The sequence below is a fragment of the Hyperolius riggenbachi genome, chromosome 11 (genome assembly GCF_040937935.1).
Source record: "Hyperolius riggenbachi isolate aHypRig1 chromosome 11, aHypRig1.pri, whole genome shotgun sequence".
Taxonomy (NCBI): Eukaryota; Metazoa; Chordata; class Amphibia; order Anura; family Hyperoliidae; genus Hyperolius; species Hyperolius riggenbachi.
In genome coordinates this window covers 76,991,020-77,009,053 of record NC_090656.1, presented here as the reverse complement: position 1 = coordinate 77,009,053, position 18,034 = coordinate 76,991,020, and the positions used below count along the sequence as shown (strand labels likewise).

At 41.8% G+C, this 18,034-nt stretch overlaps 1 protein-coding gene across 1 annotated transcript in view; it reads left to right on the top strand.

The window, feature by feature from the left end:
* Positions 1–18,034, top strand: part of CSTF3 (cleavage stimulation factor subunit 3) — a 155,151-nt gene that overhangs the window by 82,831 nt on the left and 54,286 nt on the right. The window contains exons 11-16 of the mRNA XM_068261813.1: positions 1,562–1,671; positions 4,756–4,872; positions 7,217–7,291; positions 7,734–7,877; positions 12,043–12,145; positions 13,004–13,073. Of these exons, the coding sequence (XP_068117914.1) occupies positions 1,562–1,671; positions 4,756–4,872; positions 7,217–7,291; positions 7,734–7,877; positions 12,043–12,145; positions 13,004–13,073 (619 nt within the window). The remainder of the gene's footprint in view (positions 1–1,561; positions 1,672–4,755; positions 4,873–7,216; positions 7,292–7,733; positions 7,878–12,042; positions 12,146–13,003; positions 13,074–18,034) is intronic.

Here is an 18,034-nt window from a genome sequence, read left to right as displayed (position 1 = left end):
TGACTTCATGACTGTGGCTGTCAGATTCCTGCAATGCATTGTGGGACTTGTAGTTCCTTTAACAGCTGAAGGGCCAAGTTTGCCCATGCCTGCTCTTGACTCAAGTCAGGATATATTGTAGAGCATGATAGAAACTGGGCTCTTGTTTGACAAGTGGAGAATTGGTTATATAGTTAATTTCTGAAGTGTCTGGTTGTATTACATTTTTTGTTCATTGCCTAGAAACCTGTCAGTTTTCCCTTTCCTGTTAGAAGGGCTGATGACTAGGGATGGTCAATGAAAGGCAAATCATTTTGCGTTGATGCAGAATTATGCAAATTTTCCACATTGGCAGTATTGGATTGGTCCTTTTTCAAGCTGCATAAATTTGCTTTCAAAGTACCCCTTGATATAGTAGGGATTATCTCGAGTACCCCTTGACACAAATATATTTAAGAATAGTACAACTGTTTCAAGGCTTTTACTTTAAATTAGCTAAAATACTACGGAAATTTAGCGTTGTAGTTTATATAGGATTATCTTTTTTTCTTAATTTGTTATAATGAACTACGTCAACCCCAAGTAACCCCTGGACCCATTAGAAGTACCCTGGTTGAGAACTTACTATTTACAGGAGCATAGCCATGCGAACGGATTATTTCATCTGTACTTGTATATTTTGGTGACATTTTAGGTTAAATGTACGTGTCACTGTTACAATCATTAAAGAGACTCTGTAACAAAATTTTCAGCCTTAGTTCTTCTATCCTATAAGTTCCTTTGCCTGTTCTAATGTGCTCTGGCTTACTGCAGCCTTTCCTAATTGCACAGTAGCTGTGTGTTATCTCTGTTATATGATCTAATCTTCTGTCGGCAGAGGCTGGAATGTGTGGAATGTGCTGCACTGCTTGTCATTGGCAGAAGCTATACACACCCCCTCCAGGCCCCCTGCAGGCTCTGTATGACTCACACACTCTGTGAGCCTATCACAAGCTGGTTAGTTTGTTTGTAAACACTGCCTAAAACTGGCAATTACAAGCTAGGATTGCAGCAGTTAGTGGCAGAAACAGCACAGAGGGGCCCAGAAGAACATAATGAATAGAATGGTATGCTTTTTGCTGTAAAAATGTTAGAGTACAGATTCTCTTTAAAGGACAACTGTAGGGAGGCTGCCATGTTGTTTTTATTTTTTTTCCTTTTGTGCAATACCACTTGCCTGGCAGCCCTGCTGATCTATGTGGCTGCAGTAGTGTCTGAATAACACCAGAAACAAGCATGCAGCTAATCTTGTCAGTTCCGACATTAATGCCGGAAACACCTGATCTGCTGCATGCTTGTTCAGGGTCTATGGCTAAGAGTATTAGAGACAGAAGATCAGCAGGACAGCCAGGCAACTGGTATTGCACAAAAGGAAAATAAAACATGGCAGCCTCCCTACACTTGTCCTTTTAGAAAATAGGCTTGATCCAGTCTTATAGATGAGGTTGTGGTTTTTTTTATATTTGATAAAGATGTTACAGTATTGAGTCTGTATTGGGTTTGTAGATGTATGACTGCTCACGGTCATTGTGTTGTCTTCCAGTTATGTTCGCCTTTGAGCAGTGCCTGCTGGTGTTGGGCCATCATCCAGACATCTGGTATGAAGCTGCACAGTACTTGGAACAATCCAGTAAACTGCTTGCTGAGAAAGGGGTATGTACATTCCTTATGGCACTTGCCACATTTCCTGAACAATAAAGCCAAGATCCTAGCATGTGAACAGCTGCCCCAGTGCTGCCCCAATGGCCTGTAGCAGTCAGGCATGCAGGATCACTAAACAAAAAACAATGAAAAAGAACAGGGGTATTGTTCTTCTATTTACTCCACCTGCTGGAAGCTGCTTGCTATTGTGCTGCCCTGATTTCCCTTCCCCCGATATTGTGCTTGTGTTCACACCTTAAAGCACACCTGTGAGGGGGATTTGAGGCTGATATGTTTATAAACAATGCAGATTGCCTGGCTGTCCTGCTAATCTACTTTCCCTAAATGTGGCCACATATCAGGCGGCTTGGCGGCCGATCGACCATCCAATTCAATTATTATTATGAAAATTGGTGCCGCCAAGTGCATTCCAGACCGACAATACGACCAATTTCGGGCCAAAATTGGTCGCATTCGTTGATCGTACATGCTGGAAGATGTACGACCGACTTGCTCGTTCGGGTGTGTGGTGGTAACGGCGAGGCATATCAGGATGAGGAACGAATGCGACGAAACCCCTGGCGTTGTGTACAAGTGTGTGTAATGTGTACATGTGCTGTAATGTGCATTCATACATTAGCTGTCCTGTGTCCCGGTGGCTGTCCGTCTTCCGCCTCTCTTCAATTAGCTGTATAGACGCTGCTGACGCATAGAGTGCCAGAGTGCGACGTCACACAAGCACCACGCCGGCAGTATGTATGCAGCTAATTGAAGAGAGGCAGAAGACGGGCAGCCACCGAGACACAGGACAGGTAATGGATAAATGCACATTACAGCACATTTATACATTACACATATTCGCGCACACACATCGGCGAGGCAGCGGATTCGGCAGGCTCCGCCTATTCCCGAGAGATTTTATGCTGAAATCATTAGGGAATCTGCCTGCGGTGTATGGGCAGGCATCAGATCTCTCTCTAATCAGATTAGCAAGAAGTTTTAAATCAGGATGATACCATTATTGGCTAACTAAAAATGAATAAAATAAGCAAGCTTTCGGCCTTGCAGCCTTCGTCTGGCTTATATCCTGTTAGTTTGCAAACTGGTGGTACAGACAGCTTATATACATGCAACATCAAAAGGGAAAACAGATATTTTTTTCAAGCATAAATACATGTCATTAAGATGCCTTAATTCACACAGACTATTGACCTGGGGTTAGAGGTTGTAAGCCAAGATAAGAATCCTTGTTTACTCCCTGCTCACAGACCTGAGAGTTGAACTGACACAGAGGTATCGTAAATTCTTAGTTCACAAGTTCAGCTATAATGGCTGAGAAAAGTTCAAATGTCATCAGTCTCATACCAATATAGAAAGTTGTTGTCCTTATTCAAACCCTTCTGCACAGCTTTGAACCAATTTATAAATTTTGTTTCTGCTATTAATCGATCATTTGACGTTTTGAAGCCACCCTTCAGGGCAGTGACACGAAGATCATCCATGCTGTGTCCGTTGGAGCGAAAGTGTGTAGCAACTGGGAGCCCAGATTTGGTATCTTTAATAGTGTGCCTGTGTCCATTCATACGTTTGCGCAGAGTTTGTCCAGTTTCTCCCACGTACATAACATTGGGGCATTTAGCACACATGATCAGATATACCAGATTGGTGGAACCACAGGAAAATTTACCTTGTACTCTGTACTGCTGTTGTGAACCTGGTATCGTTACCCTGTCAGTGGAGTAAATGTGTCCGCAGGTCCCACATATTTTTTGTCGGCAGGGTGATGTTCCGTTTTGTTGAGGCCTATTCAAAGAACTCCTTACAATCATCTGTTTTAGATTGTGTGGTTGCCGATATGACAATGACATGTATTTATGCTTGAAAAAAATATCTGTTTTCCCTTTTGATGTTGCATGTATATAAGCTGTCTGTACCACCAGTTTGCAAACTAACAGGATATATAAGCCAGACGAAGGCTGCAAGGCCGAAAGCTTGCTTATTTTATTCATTTTTAGTTAGCCAATAAATGGTATCATCCTGATTTAAAACTTCTTGCTTTTACTGATGGCTAACACGGTACAATACCCTACTGCTACTACAATCAGATTAGATCAGCGAGAGATTTGTCTCTTGATCGAATCTGCCCATCATCGCTAGATGTATGGCTACCTTAATCCTTTTAGCCATAGACAAGCATGCACATCAGGTGCTCTGGCTGAACTCTGACTGGATTGGCTGCATGTTTGTTTCAGGAGTGTGATCCAGACACTACTGCAGCCTAATGCTAGGTACACACAGTACAATTTTCTGGCAGATTTACCTGCCAGATCGATTTTGTCCGATCTGAATTTCGATTGATTTTCCGATTGATTTCCGTTCACTTTTATGGAAATCGATCGGATATTGATCAAAATTCAGATCGAACATGTTGGAAAAAATAGATCTGGCAGGTAAATCTGCCAGAAAATTGTATCGTGTGCACCTACCATGGGAGATCAGCAGGACACCAGGCAACTGGTATTGTTTAAAAGGTAATACATATGGCATCCTCCATATTCTCCTCACATAAGGTGTCCTTAGCTAGTATGAAAAAACTTAACATAAGGACTTTCAGCTGACTTTTTATTGACTTTAACCCTCCTGGCGGTCTATTAAAAACCGCCAGGGGGCAGCGCAGCCGTTTTTTTTGTTGTTGTTTTTTTTAATCATGTAGCGAGCCTAGGGCTCGCTACATGATAGCCGCTGTGCCGGGCCACCCCCGTACCCTCTTCGATTGCCTCCGGCGATCAGGAAATCACGTTCAAATCCCGCCATGGCGACGGGGCGGGATGACGTCACCGACGTCATGGACGTCGTGACGTCCAAGGGAGTCCCGATCCACCCCTCAGCGCTGCCTGCCGCTGATAGGCCAGGCAGCGCAGGGGTCTGGGGGGGGCTCTTCAGCAAAGCGGATAGCGGCGAATCGGCGCAAAAAAAAAAATTTTGCAAAACGGCCCAGCAGGGCCTGAGAAAACCTCCTGCGCGGCTTACCGCCAGGAAGGTGTTAAAGGGATTCTGTTAGCTAAAGACTGATTGAAATTTTTCTTCTCCTAACAGGATATGAACAATGCCAAACTGTTCAGTGATGAAGCTGCTAATATTTACGAGCGTGCAATTAGCACCTTGCTGAAGAAGAATATGCTGCTGTATTTTGCCTATGCAGACTATGAAGAGGTAGAAAATGAAAAAGTTGATTGTCTTTAGAACCTAGAATATATGCTTATGTGAATAAGTTATATTTCATTGGCTTAGTCAGTGAGAAAATTAAATCAGTGAGGCCTCCTATCTCAGTCCACCCTATGCTTGACAAAGAAACATGGGCCCCAAGAAATATGTATGATTATGATATGCAAATGTAAATGTAATATTTGTTTGGAGCTCCATCTGCTGGTCAAACAGGCAAGTTTTTAAAGTTCAAGTCTCCAGCAGTGCATTTATGATTACAGATCTTTATAGATAATAACAAAACCGGGCCTAATTATCAGTCAAGAAGTCTGGGGACTTTGCTTTAGTAATGTTAAAGTTGTGTGTACAGTAACAGTGGTAAAGCAAAGTAATACGAGGTGGAGACAAATGTGGATCAACACAAATAATTATCAGTTTACTTACCATATACTTCTTCATATTTTTAGTTGTTGGTGTTCGAAGGAAAGCAAACATGCTAAATAACAATAACATGCAATAAAACACGCCCCCCAGTGCCTTATTGTGCATATAGTTATTTTACCTGCCTTTGTCCCAAAATAATTTTATCTGTAAACATTTTTCTACATAATCACAAAATCAGCCTGTTAAATGTTACAATTTTTACCTTCTTCAATTAAGGGTTTGGTTGGACTTTACCAGTTCTATTTCTTCCTGATATGTAATGTGTCCCAGAAGTCACATTTAATATGGTGAGATAGACATGTTTATGTATGTAGAAGAATCCAGGGCCCTAAATGCCACATTTTTCTGCATTCAGAATGGAGTAAAACTCAGTGATAAATAATTAGAGGTCTTAAAAATCCTGTGCGGCTGAGGAAAAACCATCCGAGTGCAGGGAGCAGATTCAAAGTTTAATAGTTTAAGATGTTTCTGTAGGGGAGTTGAAGAAACATATTCATTCACCTGACACAGGCAAAACATTGAATTTGGATTTTCAATCTATTAAACCAAAATAAAGCTGTGGGACTCCATCAAACTCCCATTGATTATTAGGACTTTAGGTACAACTGTTTATCTCATGTACTCAATGGGGTTTTTGAAGTTGGTTATAATTCCTGGGGGAATTTCCATCACTTAACAGGACATATCAGGAAATAGATACATTTCTCCAATAGGGACAGACACAGCAAAAAAAAATAAAATGATGTAGTTTATACAGATGTCCTGCCTACATGGTTCATATTAAAGCAATGGTGGCCTGCAGAGGTCCTAGGGAAAGGAAAAGCAAATTTCCCCAACAGAGAAACAGACAGCAGTAAGACACCTTTACTTACTATCCAAGGCTGAAGTGAAGTGTTTCTCTCAGCTTGAAAGCGGACCCAAACCAAACATTTTTTTAATTCAAAATATTCAGTTGCACACATAGGCCTAGTGCACACCAGAGCGGTTCTGCTGCGGTTTGCGATCTGTTTGCGGGTGCGGATCCGCTAGGGTAATGTATTTCAATGAGCTGGTGCACACCAGAGCGGGAGGCGTTTTGCAGAAACGCATACTCCCGGGCTGCTGCAGATTTTGGATTGCGGAGGCGTTTCTGCCTCAATGTTAAGTATAGGAAAAACGCAAACCGCTCTGAAAAACGGCACTTCAGAGCAGTTTGCCAGGCGTTTTTTGTTACAGTAGCTGTTCAGTAACAGCTTTACTGTAACAATACATGAAATCTACTACACCAAAAACGCTTCCCAAAACCGCAAAATGCTAGCTGAAACGCTGCAGAAAAAGAAGAAAAAGCGTTTCAAAATCTGCTAGCATTTTGCGGATCTGCTAGCGGTTTTTGGTGTGCACCAGGCCATACAAAGATAAATAAACTCTCCTTCAAGCCTATGAGCATTTCAGTGCATGCTTTTCACCCTTCTCTTTTCATAACTAGGGTTATACAGGTGGCAGCCATTACTTCTGAGCTTAGTAGGAGGTATCATGGATGTGTTTGTCTTTAGCTACCCTCCCTCACAGGGGAGTTGTCTATGTGAAATCTCACACAAGCTGAGATCACCTCCCCTGTGACATCATCACTAGCAGCCTGTGTTTTGTTTTTTGTTTTTTTTATCTCCTCCACCAGTTTGCCGGATTCTGTCATGGCAATATGAAAGGAAGGGAGGGGTTCCTCCAATAAATATAAAATATTTTTTATTTGTTATCATGCAGCTGAAAAAAGGCTGCTATTTATTATTAGAATTTAGAAAATAGATTTTATTTCTGAAATTTTGTATTTTTAATTTGGGTCCACTTTAACATTCTAATCAGTGAGGTGTTGCTGCTGCTATGACATCAAATTGTATTCAAATCTTGTAATTAATTGATATTTGTTTTGCAGAGCCGTATGAAGTATGATAAGACTCACAATATATATAACAAACTTCTCACTATAGAAGACATTGACCCAACTTTGGTAAGTATTTGTTTTCTGACAATGCTAAAGTAAAAATAGATGTTTATTGGCAGCTGAGGTGCTTTCCCTGATTTGTGGACACAGAAAGAGGTAAGAAAGTCCTAGGTTAGAGACAGTAGGACTGGTGTTCTTTCCAACCTGGGATTAGGTGCTTCTTGGCCACATTGGAAAGTGTCTGGAATATACGGTAACAGAGGCACCTTGGGTCACTTTGATAAGATTATCTCATTCCTTCCATTTAGAAAATGCATTTGATTTGTCTTTACATATGACTGTATCATTAAAATCCATGTTTAAATCAAAAGTCCATCTTTGGGTTCCATGTTTTGGATTGCGAGGTGGATTGGATTGCCAGGAATGACATGAAAGGGAAATCCAGAAGGCCTTGACATTGTGAACTGTGAATGTTATGTTTCCTGACGATCTGTTTTTTTTTCTTCAGGTGTATATCCAGTATATGAAGTTTGCCAGGCGGGCAGAGGGCATTAAAGCTGGGCGAATGATTTTCAAAAAAGCTAGAGAAGATGTTCGGACACGGCATCATGTATACGTTACAGCTGCCTTAATGGAGTATTATTGTAGCAAGGTGAGACGCTGCCAAGTCCTGTCCTAGTAAAGGCATGTACAGGTCCTTCTAAAAAAATTAGCATATTGTGATAAAGTTCATTATTTTCTGTAATGTACTGATAAACATTAGACTTTCATATATTTTAGATTCATTACACACAACTGAAGTAGTTCTTGTTTTAATATTGATGATTTTGGCATATTGCTCATGAAAACCCAAAATGCCTATCTCAAAAAATTAGCATATTTCATCCGACCAATAAAAGAAAAGTGTTTTTAAAACAAAAAAAGTCAACCTTCAAATAATTATGTTCAGTTATGCACTCAATACTTGGTCGGGAATCCTTTTGCAGAAATGACTGCTTCAGTGCGGCGTGGCATGGAGGCAATCGGCCTGTGGCACAGCCCAGGATGCTTCGATAGCGGCCTTAAGCTCATCGAGAGTGTTGGGTCTTGCGTCTCTCAACTTTCTCTTCACAATATCCCACAGATTCTCTATGGGGTTCAGGTCTGAGAGAGAGTTGGCAGGCCAATTGAGCACAGTAATACCATGGTCAGTAAACCATTTACCAATGGTTTTGGCACTGTAAGCAGGTGCCAGGTCGTGCTGAAAAATGAAATCTTCATCTCCATAAAGTTTTTTAGCAGATGGAAGCATGAAGTGCTCCAAAATCTCCTGATAGCTAGCTACATTGACTTTGCCCTTGATAAAACACAGTGGACCAACACCAGCAGCTGACATGGCACCCCAGACCATCACTGACTGTGGGTACTTGACACTGGACTTCAGGCATTTTGGCATTTCCCTCTCCCCAGTCTTCCTCCAGACTCTGGCACCTTGATTTCCGAATGACGTGCAAAAGTTGCTTTCATCCAAAAAAAAGTACTTTGGACCACTGAGCAACAGTCCAGTGCTGTTTCTCTGTAGCCCAGGTCAGGCGCTTCTGCCGCTGTTTCTGGTTCAAAAGTGGCTTGACCTGGGGAATGCGACACCTGTAGCCCATTTCCTGCACACGCCTGTACACGGTGGCTCTGGATGTTTCTCCTCCAGACTCAGTCCACTGCTTCCGCAGGTCCCCCAAGGTCTGGAATTGGTCCTTCTCCACAATCTTCCTCAGGGTCCGGTCACCTCTTCTGGTTGTGCAGCGGTTTCTGCCACACGTTTTCCTTCCCACAGATTTCCCACTGAAGTGCCTTGATACAGCACTCTGGGAACAGCCTATTCGTTCAGAAATTTCTTTCTGTGTCTTACCCTCTTGCTTGAGGGTGTCAATGATGGCCTTCTGGACAGCAGTCAGGTCGGCAGTCTTACCCATGATTGCGGTTTTGAGTAATGAACCAGGCTGGGAGTTTTTAAAAGCCTCAGGAATCTTTTGCAGGTGTTTAGAGTTAATTAGTTGATTCAGATGATTAAGTTAATAGCTCGTTTAGAGAACCTTTTCATGATATGCTAATTTTTTGAGATGGGAATTTTGGGTTTTCATGAGCTGTATGCCAAAATCATTAATATTAAAACAATAAAAGGCTTGAACTACTTCCGTTGTGTGTAATGAATCTAAAATATATGAAAGTCTAATGTTTATCAGTACATTACAGAAAATAATGAACTTTATCACAATATGCTAATTTTTTGAGAAGGACCTGTAAATGACAAAAGACTGGGTCGCTTGGTTTACTTATAAGAGATAGTGTGCGCCTAATCCTGGGGCCAGATGAACGGAGCAAATCAAAGCAAAGTGCCCCCACATCCCAGCCCATTACCAAGGTAATGCATATGTTGCTAGCATGCTGCGCGCAGGGCCGATTCTCTCATGAAGCAAGGTGAAACATTTGCGTCAGGAGCAGAGATTACAGGGGCAGCATGTTTGTACTGTGTGTTTACACTAACAGCATGCAGTCACAGCAGTAGGAGAAGCAAAAGGAGAGCGAGGTGAAGAGGTCATCATTGGGGAAAAGCAGCTTATTGTGCTGTGTGAGGAGTCTGACAGTGCGTGAGGAGGGGGTAGGCTGTGCGATCATTCCAAATCGGGGGGCGCATCCTCACACGTTTTCCTCAGTCAGCAAAAAAGTCTAGAACCGGCCCTGGCTACGCTCTACTTGTGTAACACTTGGTATGCTAATCTAAGTACTGTGTTGGAGGTGCCCTGAATGTCTAATAACAAATATGTATGTTGTTAAGTAGTGTTTAGATCTTTCCTCCTTAAAGAGGAACTGTAACGTCAAAACGGCCCCTGGGGGGTACTCACCTTGGGTGGGGGAAGCCTCAGGATCCTAATGAGGCTTCCCACGCCGTCCTGCGTCCCTCGGGGGTCCCGCTGTAGCCCTCCGTACAGCGGTGACGCAATATTTACCTTCCTGGCTCCTGCGCAGGCGCTCTGATGCCTCTCGGCGCCGAAGTAGGCGGAAATACCCGATCGCCGTCGGGTCTGCTCTACTGCGCAGGCGCAAGTTTCCGGCGCCTGCGCAGTAGAGCAGACCCGACGGAGATCGGGTATTTCCGTCTATTTCCGTGCCGAAAGTCGCCACAGCGCCCCCGCTGGAGCCAGCAAAGGTAAATATTGAACTGACAGTCGGCACAGTCGCCGGCTGTTCGGAGGGCTGCGGCGAGACCCCCGTGGGACAGAGGACGGCGTGGGAAGCCTCATTAGGATCCGGAGGCTTCCCCCACCCGAGGTGAGTACCCCCCAGGGGAGGTTTTTGTTGTTACAGAGTCTCTTTAAAGCGGAATATAACCCTGCATTTCAACTTTGCTCTAAAACATTATTTACAGTATATTATATGCAACCAGGATTTTTTTTTTTACTAGACCAGCATTGGAAGGGTTACACAGGGCTTTAAAGTTCCTGGAGATTTCTGCAGACGCATCCGAAGCTGAAATAGATACATTTTGTTTACATAAATGTATCTAAGTGTTGAATGTGACTCATCTCTCTGACTGAGAAGGAGCTTGGAGGACAGCAAAAGAGTGTGTAACATTTATCAATAGATACATCTAACTAAATAGAATGTAACAATCTGAACTTCTGCATATCTCTCCACGGAACTTGAAACCTCTGTGTTTAACCCTTCCAATGCTGGTCTAGTAAAATAAAAATGCTTTTTGCATATAATATGCTGTAAATAATGTTTTGTAAGTATACCTTTTATTCATGCACGTAAGACAACGCATTTCACATGTGCTGGCCCGCTTCATCAGGTCAGTACAAAAGTGCTTTGACAGCAGTGTAACACAGATGTGAGCGCCTCTCAGGGTGCCTCCAACACAGTACTTAGATTAGCTTCACCCTTCAGGGTTTATATTGTAAATATTAGTGTTTCCAATAAACCCAAGGGGTGCGACCGACCAAAACCTGTCAAGCAGACCTGGAATACCAAGCGGGGATGGTGTTTTCCCGTAGGCCCGAATGATGGTTGCAGATTATTGCAACCCATCTTTGTGAGTATAATACTTACACTATAACATACCAACTTTACAAAAGATATTACACCATTGGGCTCCTGGACTCTCTCATCTAGATACTTGGAGGCGATTAAGACCACAGAGAATAACACCAAACTTGGTATGCTAGCAATTCATGCCTTTACTTGGTAACACGAGTTGCACTATTTATCTTACGTACCTGACACAAGTATCCATAAACTTCACAGAGCATCTTCAACGAATTTTAGTGCATCAACTTCATCAAGGTCTTTTGGACCACCAAATTATTTTGTCCATGTACCTTAAATTGCAACTAAACTCAGTACTTCCTCTTTGCTCTAAAACATTAGCCACAGCATGATTACCTTTATGAGAAAAAAATTTCTTCATTACAATTTATAGAAATCCTAAAAAAAAACCTGAAAGTTTAAAATGGTTTCACATTCATGGGAACACTGAAAGGGTTAAGCCTCAGTGTTTGCTTTACCAGCAGAACCACCTCTCACAGAGGAGGTAGCTCACAGTTCTCATTCACAGCTGCTGACAAGACTAATTTGACACTTTGCAGTCGCTAAACACCAACAGAACACAGCACTGTGAATTTCTTGAGCTACTATATGTGAAATACAGAAATACACATTTTGGGCCTGATTTAAAGCACAACTCTTGACAACAGAGCTGCAGCCTGCTCATAATCTTTCTCTATGTTTAACTTGAGTTGAGAGCAACAGAAATGCAAAGCTGTATTTTATTTTTTTTGCAGGACACATCAGTGGCCTTCAAGATTTTTGAGTTAGGACTTAAGAAATATGGAGACATCCCAGAATATGTCCTAGCTTATATTGATTATTTATCTCACCTCAATGGTAAGTTTTGTAGTCCTTGTTATATTTCCATTTACTTAGACTTTAACAAGCATCATGTTATGATCTAGTATTTACTAGAAATGAGCCACTTGTAACCCAACTGACAACTCAGCTCACTTTTTATTGAGGCCTTCTGGGTTCTCCGTCACTTCAGGCCTACAGCTGATGGATTCCTTGATTTTCAGAAACCTCTCCTAATCTTGTGGCCATTAGCCAGTCACACTTAGTACACACTGATGTTGCCCCTTAGGGATCGGGACCGTATCACTCATGCAGCATCGCTGGGCTGTACAGATGCAGAATCAGCTGTACCATGTGTTCTGTTGCTATGAGGAGAGGCAGAGGAATGACAGCATGGCAGAGACATGGCGTCATGCGGTGGGCGGGGCAAGCGGGTGATCAAAGCAATAGGCAGTTGCTTGGCTAAGTTGATCTACCAGGTGTATCCCTAGTCGATCGGCGGACGCTTGTCAGCGGCTGTTGTACACATGCTGAATTATTGGTTGCCTCAGCCGACTTTAATCATGCATGTGCACAAAGCTTTAGAAAGACCAAAAGACAAGCTCTCCATGTTGTGATTGCGAGCCCATCTATCCAGAGCAGCCACCAAATCACTGACTACAATAAAGAGAGATTCTGCACTCTAGCTGTTGCTTTCTACATGGTCAATTCTTATATTTGACTCTTTCCCCCCCATATTAGATTGTAAGCTTTATGGGGCAGAGTACTCTTTTACTACCAAGTCATATTTAGTACTTGTTACATCTAAAGTTTGTATTTTGTTCTCTTAATTCGCTGAAAAATATGTTGATGTCTTATAAGTGCTGAATAATATTAATAATAATGATATTCTTGCAGAGGACAACAACACTAGAGTATTATTTGAACGAGTTTTAACATCCGGTAGCCTTCCTCCAGAGAAATCCGGGTAGGTGTTATTTTTATTTATTTATTTTAGCAGAAATTTTAAATATTTATTTAGTTATTATCCCTTTTCACACAAAAAGTGAAGGTGCCTATAGTGTTTCTGTGTGCCTTTCTGTTGTCCTTGATCATCTGACCTATGGAAGGAGAAACAAGTCCCTTTAACACAGCACCACACAAGTATGTAATCTTCAAAAAGGTAACAATTTATTAATGAACAATGTTAAATCACTATAGAACCATGATAAAAACAATTAAAAAGGAAAACCATGCTGCCTGTAATGAATATATCATAATAGTAATGAATCAATCAATATAATAATAGCAAGCGCCCCATCATATAATAAGCATGATTGTATAAATATCTCATACTGTGGGGTGTTCAATACAGAGCTACCCCAGTAATAAAACCCGGGTTCAGTATATCAGCTAGAAACAAGTGAGAAATAACACCTAAGAAAAGATCTATAAGTGAACACACAGTGCATATATAATACCATCAATATGATGCAAACCAATATAAGATGCAATATGATCAAATACAATATACTGCAAATAGTGCATAAACCAGTGATGTGATAGCATTCAATTGGTGTGACTATGATACCGCACGCTGTAAGGCTGACACAGTAGAGAAAGGCAGAAATACTTAGCCGGATGGGCGCATTGACAGGCAGCAGGAGGGAGAGGGAGCCCCGGGCGGAGGTCTCCACCGGTTCCGCGGCAACGACGCCGCTTTATCAAGAGAGAGGGGGACTCCTGTAACCATAATGGCGGAGAACGCCAGGTTAAATAGTGAGCGAGCGGTGTCGCGTGACGTACGCGCATCACGTGCGCCGCTCGGCCAATAAGAACAAGGTGGGCGGAATGGAGGAAGGAAAGGAGTCGAGGAAGCCACGCTGGAGCGCAAATAGGAAGTAAGTATCAATCATTGCGTGATCTCAGATCCCATTATATCGTACAAGGCACCGCTGCGCCCTGACAACAATTTAATGTACCAACATCACTCCACCTTACATATATGGAACATAAACCATGACACATAATAAAGGGGTTAATCTACAACAATATGACATAAAGTAATCAGCATAACATGAATTAACCCAGCAAGGCATGGAAAAGATCAAAAAGAAGGTCCATAGAGTATCCCAAATGTTGGATCCCTATAAGATCTAGCACAGTACTTATGAATGCAGGAAACAAGAGTCCCATATGGAATGTCATAACAAAACAAATATGATGGAGTTTAATCCAGTATGATGTGGTCTATAATATTATGCAGTAACGATGGTTATAAACAAATTGAGATCCAAATCATGGTCCAAATATCCATAACCAGGATGATGGTCCCTCGGGGGTCCTGAAAAAAGTACCGCAGATACAATTTGAAACAGCAAGGCTGGATCCAAATTGATACAGTCCACAATAGTAGTGGATTTACTGAAGCAATATATTGAAAAAGAGAATCCAGCAACATCTGTCCAAAATTAGACTGGCCGAGAGAGACTTTAAAGAGGATGGGATATGATGGATATATTGCTTCAGTAAATGCTTACATTGATATTATGATGATGCTGCAACATGTTTTCATTGGATCTGGACCCTTGTTGGACCATTACTATGGTCATGGACATCTGGATTTCTATCTGGACTCTGATTCACTCATTACTACTATTGTGGACTGTATCAATTTGGATCCAGCCTTGCTGTTTCAAATTGTATCTGCGGTACTTTTTTCAGGACCCCCGAGGGACCATCATCCTGGTTATGGATATTTGGACCATGATTTGGATCTCAATTTGTTTATAACCATCGTTACTGCATAATATTATGGACCACATCATACTGGATTAAACTCCATCATATTTGTTTTGTTATGACATTCCATATGGGACTCTTGTTTCCTGCATTCATAAGTACTGTGCTAGATCTTATAGGGATCCAACATTTGGGATACTCTATGGACCTTCTTTTTGATCTTTTCCATGCCTTGCTGGGTTAATTCATGTTATGCTGATTACTTTATGTCATATTGTTGTAGATTAACCCCTTTATTATGTGTCATGGTTTATGTTCCATATATGTAAGGTGGAGTGATGTTGGTACATTAAATTGTTGTCAGGGCGCAGCGGTGCCTTGTACGATATAATGGGATCTGAGATCACGCAATGATTGATACTTACTTCCTATTTGCGCTCCAGCGTGGCTTCCTCGACTCCTTTCCTTCCTCCATTCCGCCCACCTTGTTCTTATTGGCCGAGCGGCGCACGTGATGCGCGTACGTCATGCGACCACGTGACACCGCTCGGCTCACTATTTAACCTGGCATTCTCCGCCATTATGGTTACAGGAGTCCCCCTCTCTCTTGATAAAGCGGCGTCGTTGCCGCGGAACCGGTGGAGACCTCCGCCCGGGGCTCCCTCTCCCTCCTGCTGCCTGTCAATGCGCCCATCCGGCTAAGTATTTCTGCCTTTCTCTACTGTGTCAGCCTTACAGCATGCGGTATCATAGTCACACCAATTGAATGCTATCACATCACTGGTTTATGCACTATTTGCAGTATATTGTATTTGATCATATTGCATCTTATATTGGTTTGCATCATATTGATGGTATTATATATGCACTGTGTGTTCACTTATAGATCTTTTCTTAGGTGTTATTTCTCACTTGTTTCTAGCTGATATACTGAACCCGGGTTTTATTACTGGGGTAGCTCTGTATTGAACACCCCACAGTATGAGATATTTATACAATCATGCTTATTATATGATGGGGCGCTTGCTATTATTATATTGATTGATTCATTACTATTATGATATATTCATTACAGGCAGCATGGTTTTCCTTTTTAATTGTTTTTATCATGGTTCTATAGTGATTTAACATTGTTCATTAATAAATTGTTACCTTTTTGAAGATTACATACTTGTGTGGTGCTGTGTTAAAGGGACTTGTTTCTCCTTCCATATGTACTGATATACTGTCCCAGCACACACAATAGATAGTGTGCAGAGATACCATTTGCATGATCATCTGACCTGTTCCAGGTGACATTACTTCTGTGTTTGGTAATAACCCTTCACAAATCTCTCATATGTATCTTTTTTTTATTGCATCTCTTTGATTTTGGAAGAATGTCAGTATGTTATGTACGTGTTTCATGTAGAGAATATCTTTGGGCAATGCAGTCGGATCCTTCTGAGCCCTAGATTTCATTTGTAACTTACTCCTCCTAAAAGTTGTGGCCATCCCAAGGAAAGCTCACTCAGGCAATACCACTGCTGTCAGGAAAGTAAAGTGGCCGCTTTTGCCGCTTTAAAAAATGTGTTGAAGAACTAGTGCTGGATGCATGCTCTGTGCTCTGGGCTATTTGGACAGGTGGGGGTAATATCATGTGGCAGCAACAGCTTCTACTATTTACATATGCTGTATAGCATGGTTGTCTCCTCTTGTGGGAACACTCCCTGTAAAACTCAACATCAGCTAGCCTGTCAGCTCTATCAGCTGCAAAGCATGTCGCTGCATAGGATTCAAGTGGAAGCATCTAGTGAAGATCGTAACGTGCTAATTACAATGTAGCAAAGTTTCTTAATCACAAAAAATTATGTGAAATCTAGCGTAATTTGTACCGCAAATCTTCGGAATTCTGATAATTTTCATGATGAAATTTTGGCATTATGAAAATTTCCGGAATTCCAAGTATTTTTTGGGATGAATTCTCCTGTAAAACATGAAATTACAATTTCGTGTCACCCGTGATTTCATGTACGTTTCTTGTTTTACAAGTTAATGCGAAATTCAACATGAAATAACGATTTAACACAAAATTCTGAATTACAATTTTTTTTTGAGAATTCTGAATTACAATTTCATGTCGTCATTGCAAATTTCATATCGTATGTTGAGAATTCTGAATTACAATTTCATATCGTAATTACGAATAACAAAAAATTGGCTCATCCCTGGAAGCATCACCTGTAAATTCAGTGTCAGCTGTGAGGATGAACAGAACGGAGATGCTAAAGGGAGCGGAGCAACCAGTGGCGTAGCTAGAGATTATGGGGCCATAAGATGCAGGCACTCATGAGCAATGCCACCTGCCCCTATCCTATGGATAAGTGTTAAGTGAGCAATTGAAATCCTCAAACATGTTAAACAGACAAGCTTGATGTTGTAATACGTAAGCACCGGAGTTCTAACAGCATAGGGAAGGGTTTTAAAATTGTTTGCTTTCCCATTAGAAAAACTGGTTTCTCTTCTTTTTTCCTTGAAATAGTAGCCCAGCCATAAATACAAACCTGCAAACTTATAAAGGTCTAATCCAGAGGTCCGCAAACTTTTTCGGTTGAGAGCTGGGTCAACATACTTCAGACTGCCAGGGGGCCGGAACATACATAAAATTATGTTGAAAAACATTACATTGAATCTAGATATTGATTCCCCCCAGTCATGCACGGAGGAGAACTCCCAGCTGCGGCCATTCAGTAATGCGGCACCCCAAAGAATGTCTTTGTGCACCAGTGAAGCATACCCAGGTGACAACATGCCATCCAGTTGGACAGCAGTGTCACCTGATGCAGAATTGGATTGGAAGCCAGGGAATGACTGCTTGCTAGCCTCTACAATATGTGGATGGTTGGGGCCAGTGAAAAAGTTTTGTGGGGCTGTTTTCGGCCTGCAGGCCTTAGTTTGAGGACCACAGGTCTAATCCTTACCACAGCTTTAGAGAAAACCTGTATTTATCCCTGTCTGTGTTTCTATCTTCCCCCCATTTTCAACCACAAAATAACAGCTTGAGAAGAAAAAATTGGCAATACGCATAGATATTCTAACATTGCACATCTATGCCCACTGAAAAGTTGGTGAAGGTCCAGCACAGGTGATGATATTAACCACTTTACCCCCGCGCGTACGTATTTCTCCGCCCCTTTTTCCATCCTTTAACAACCAGGGACGGAGAAA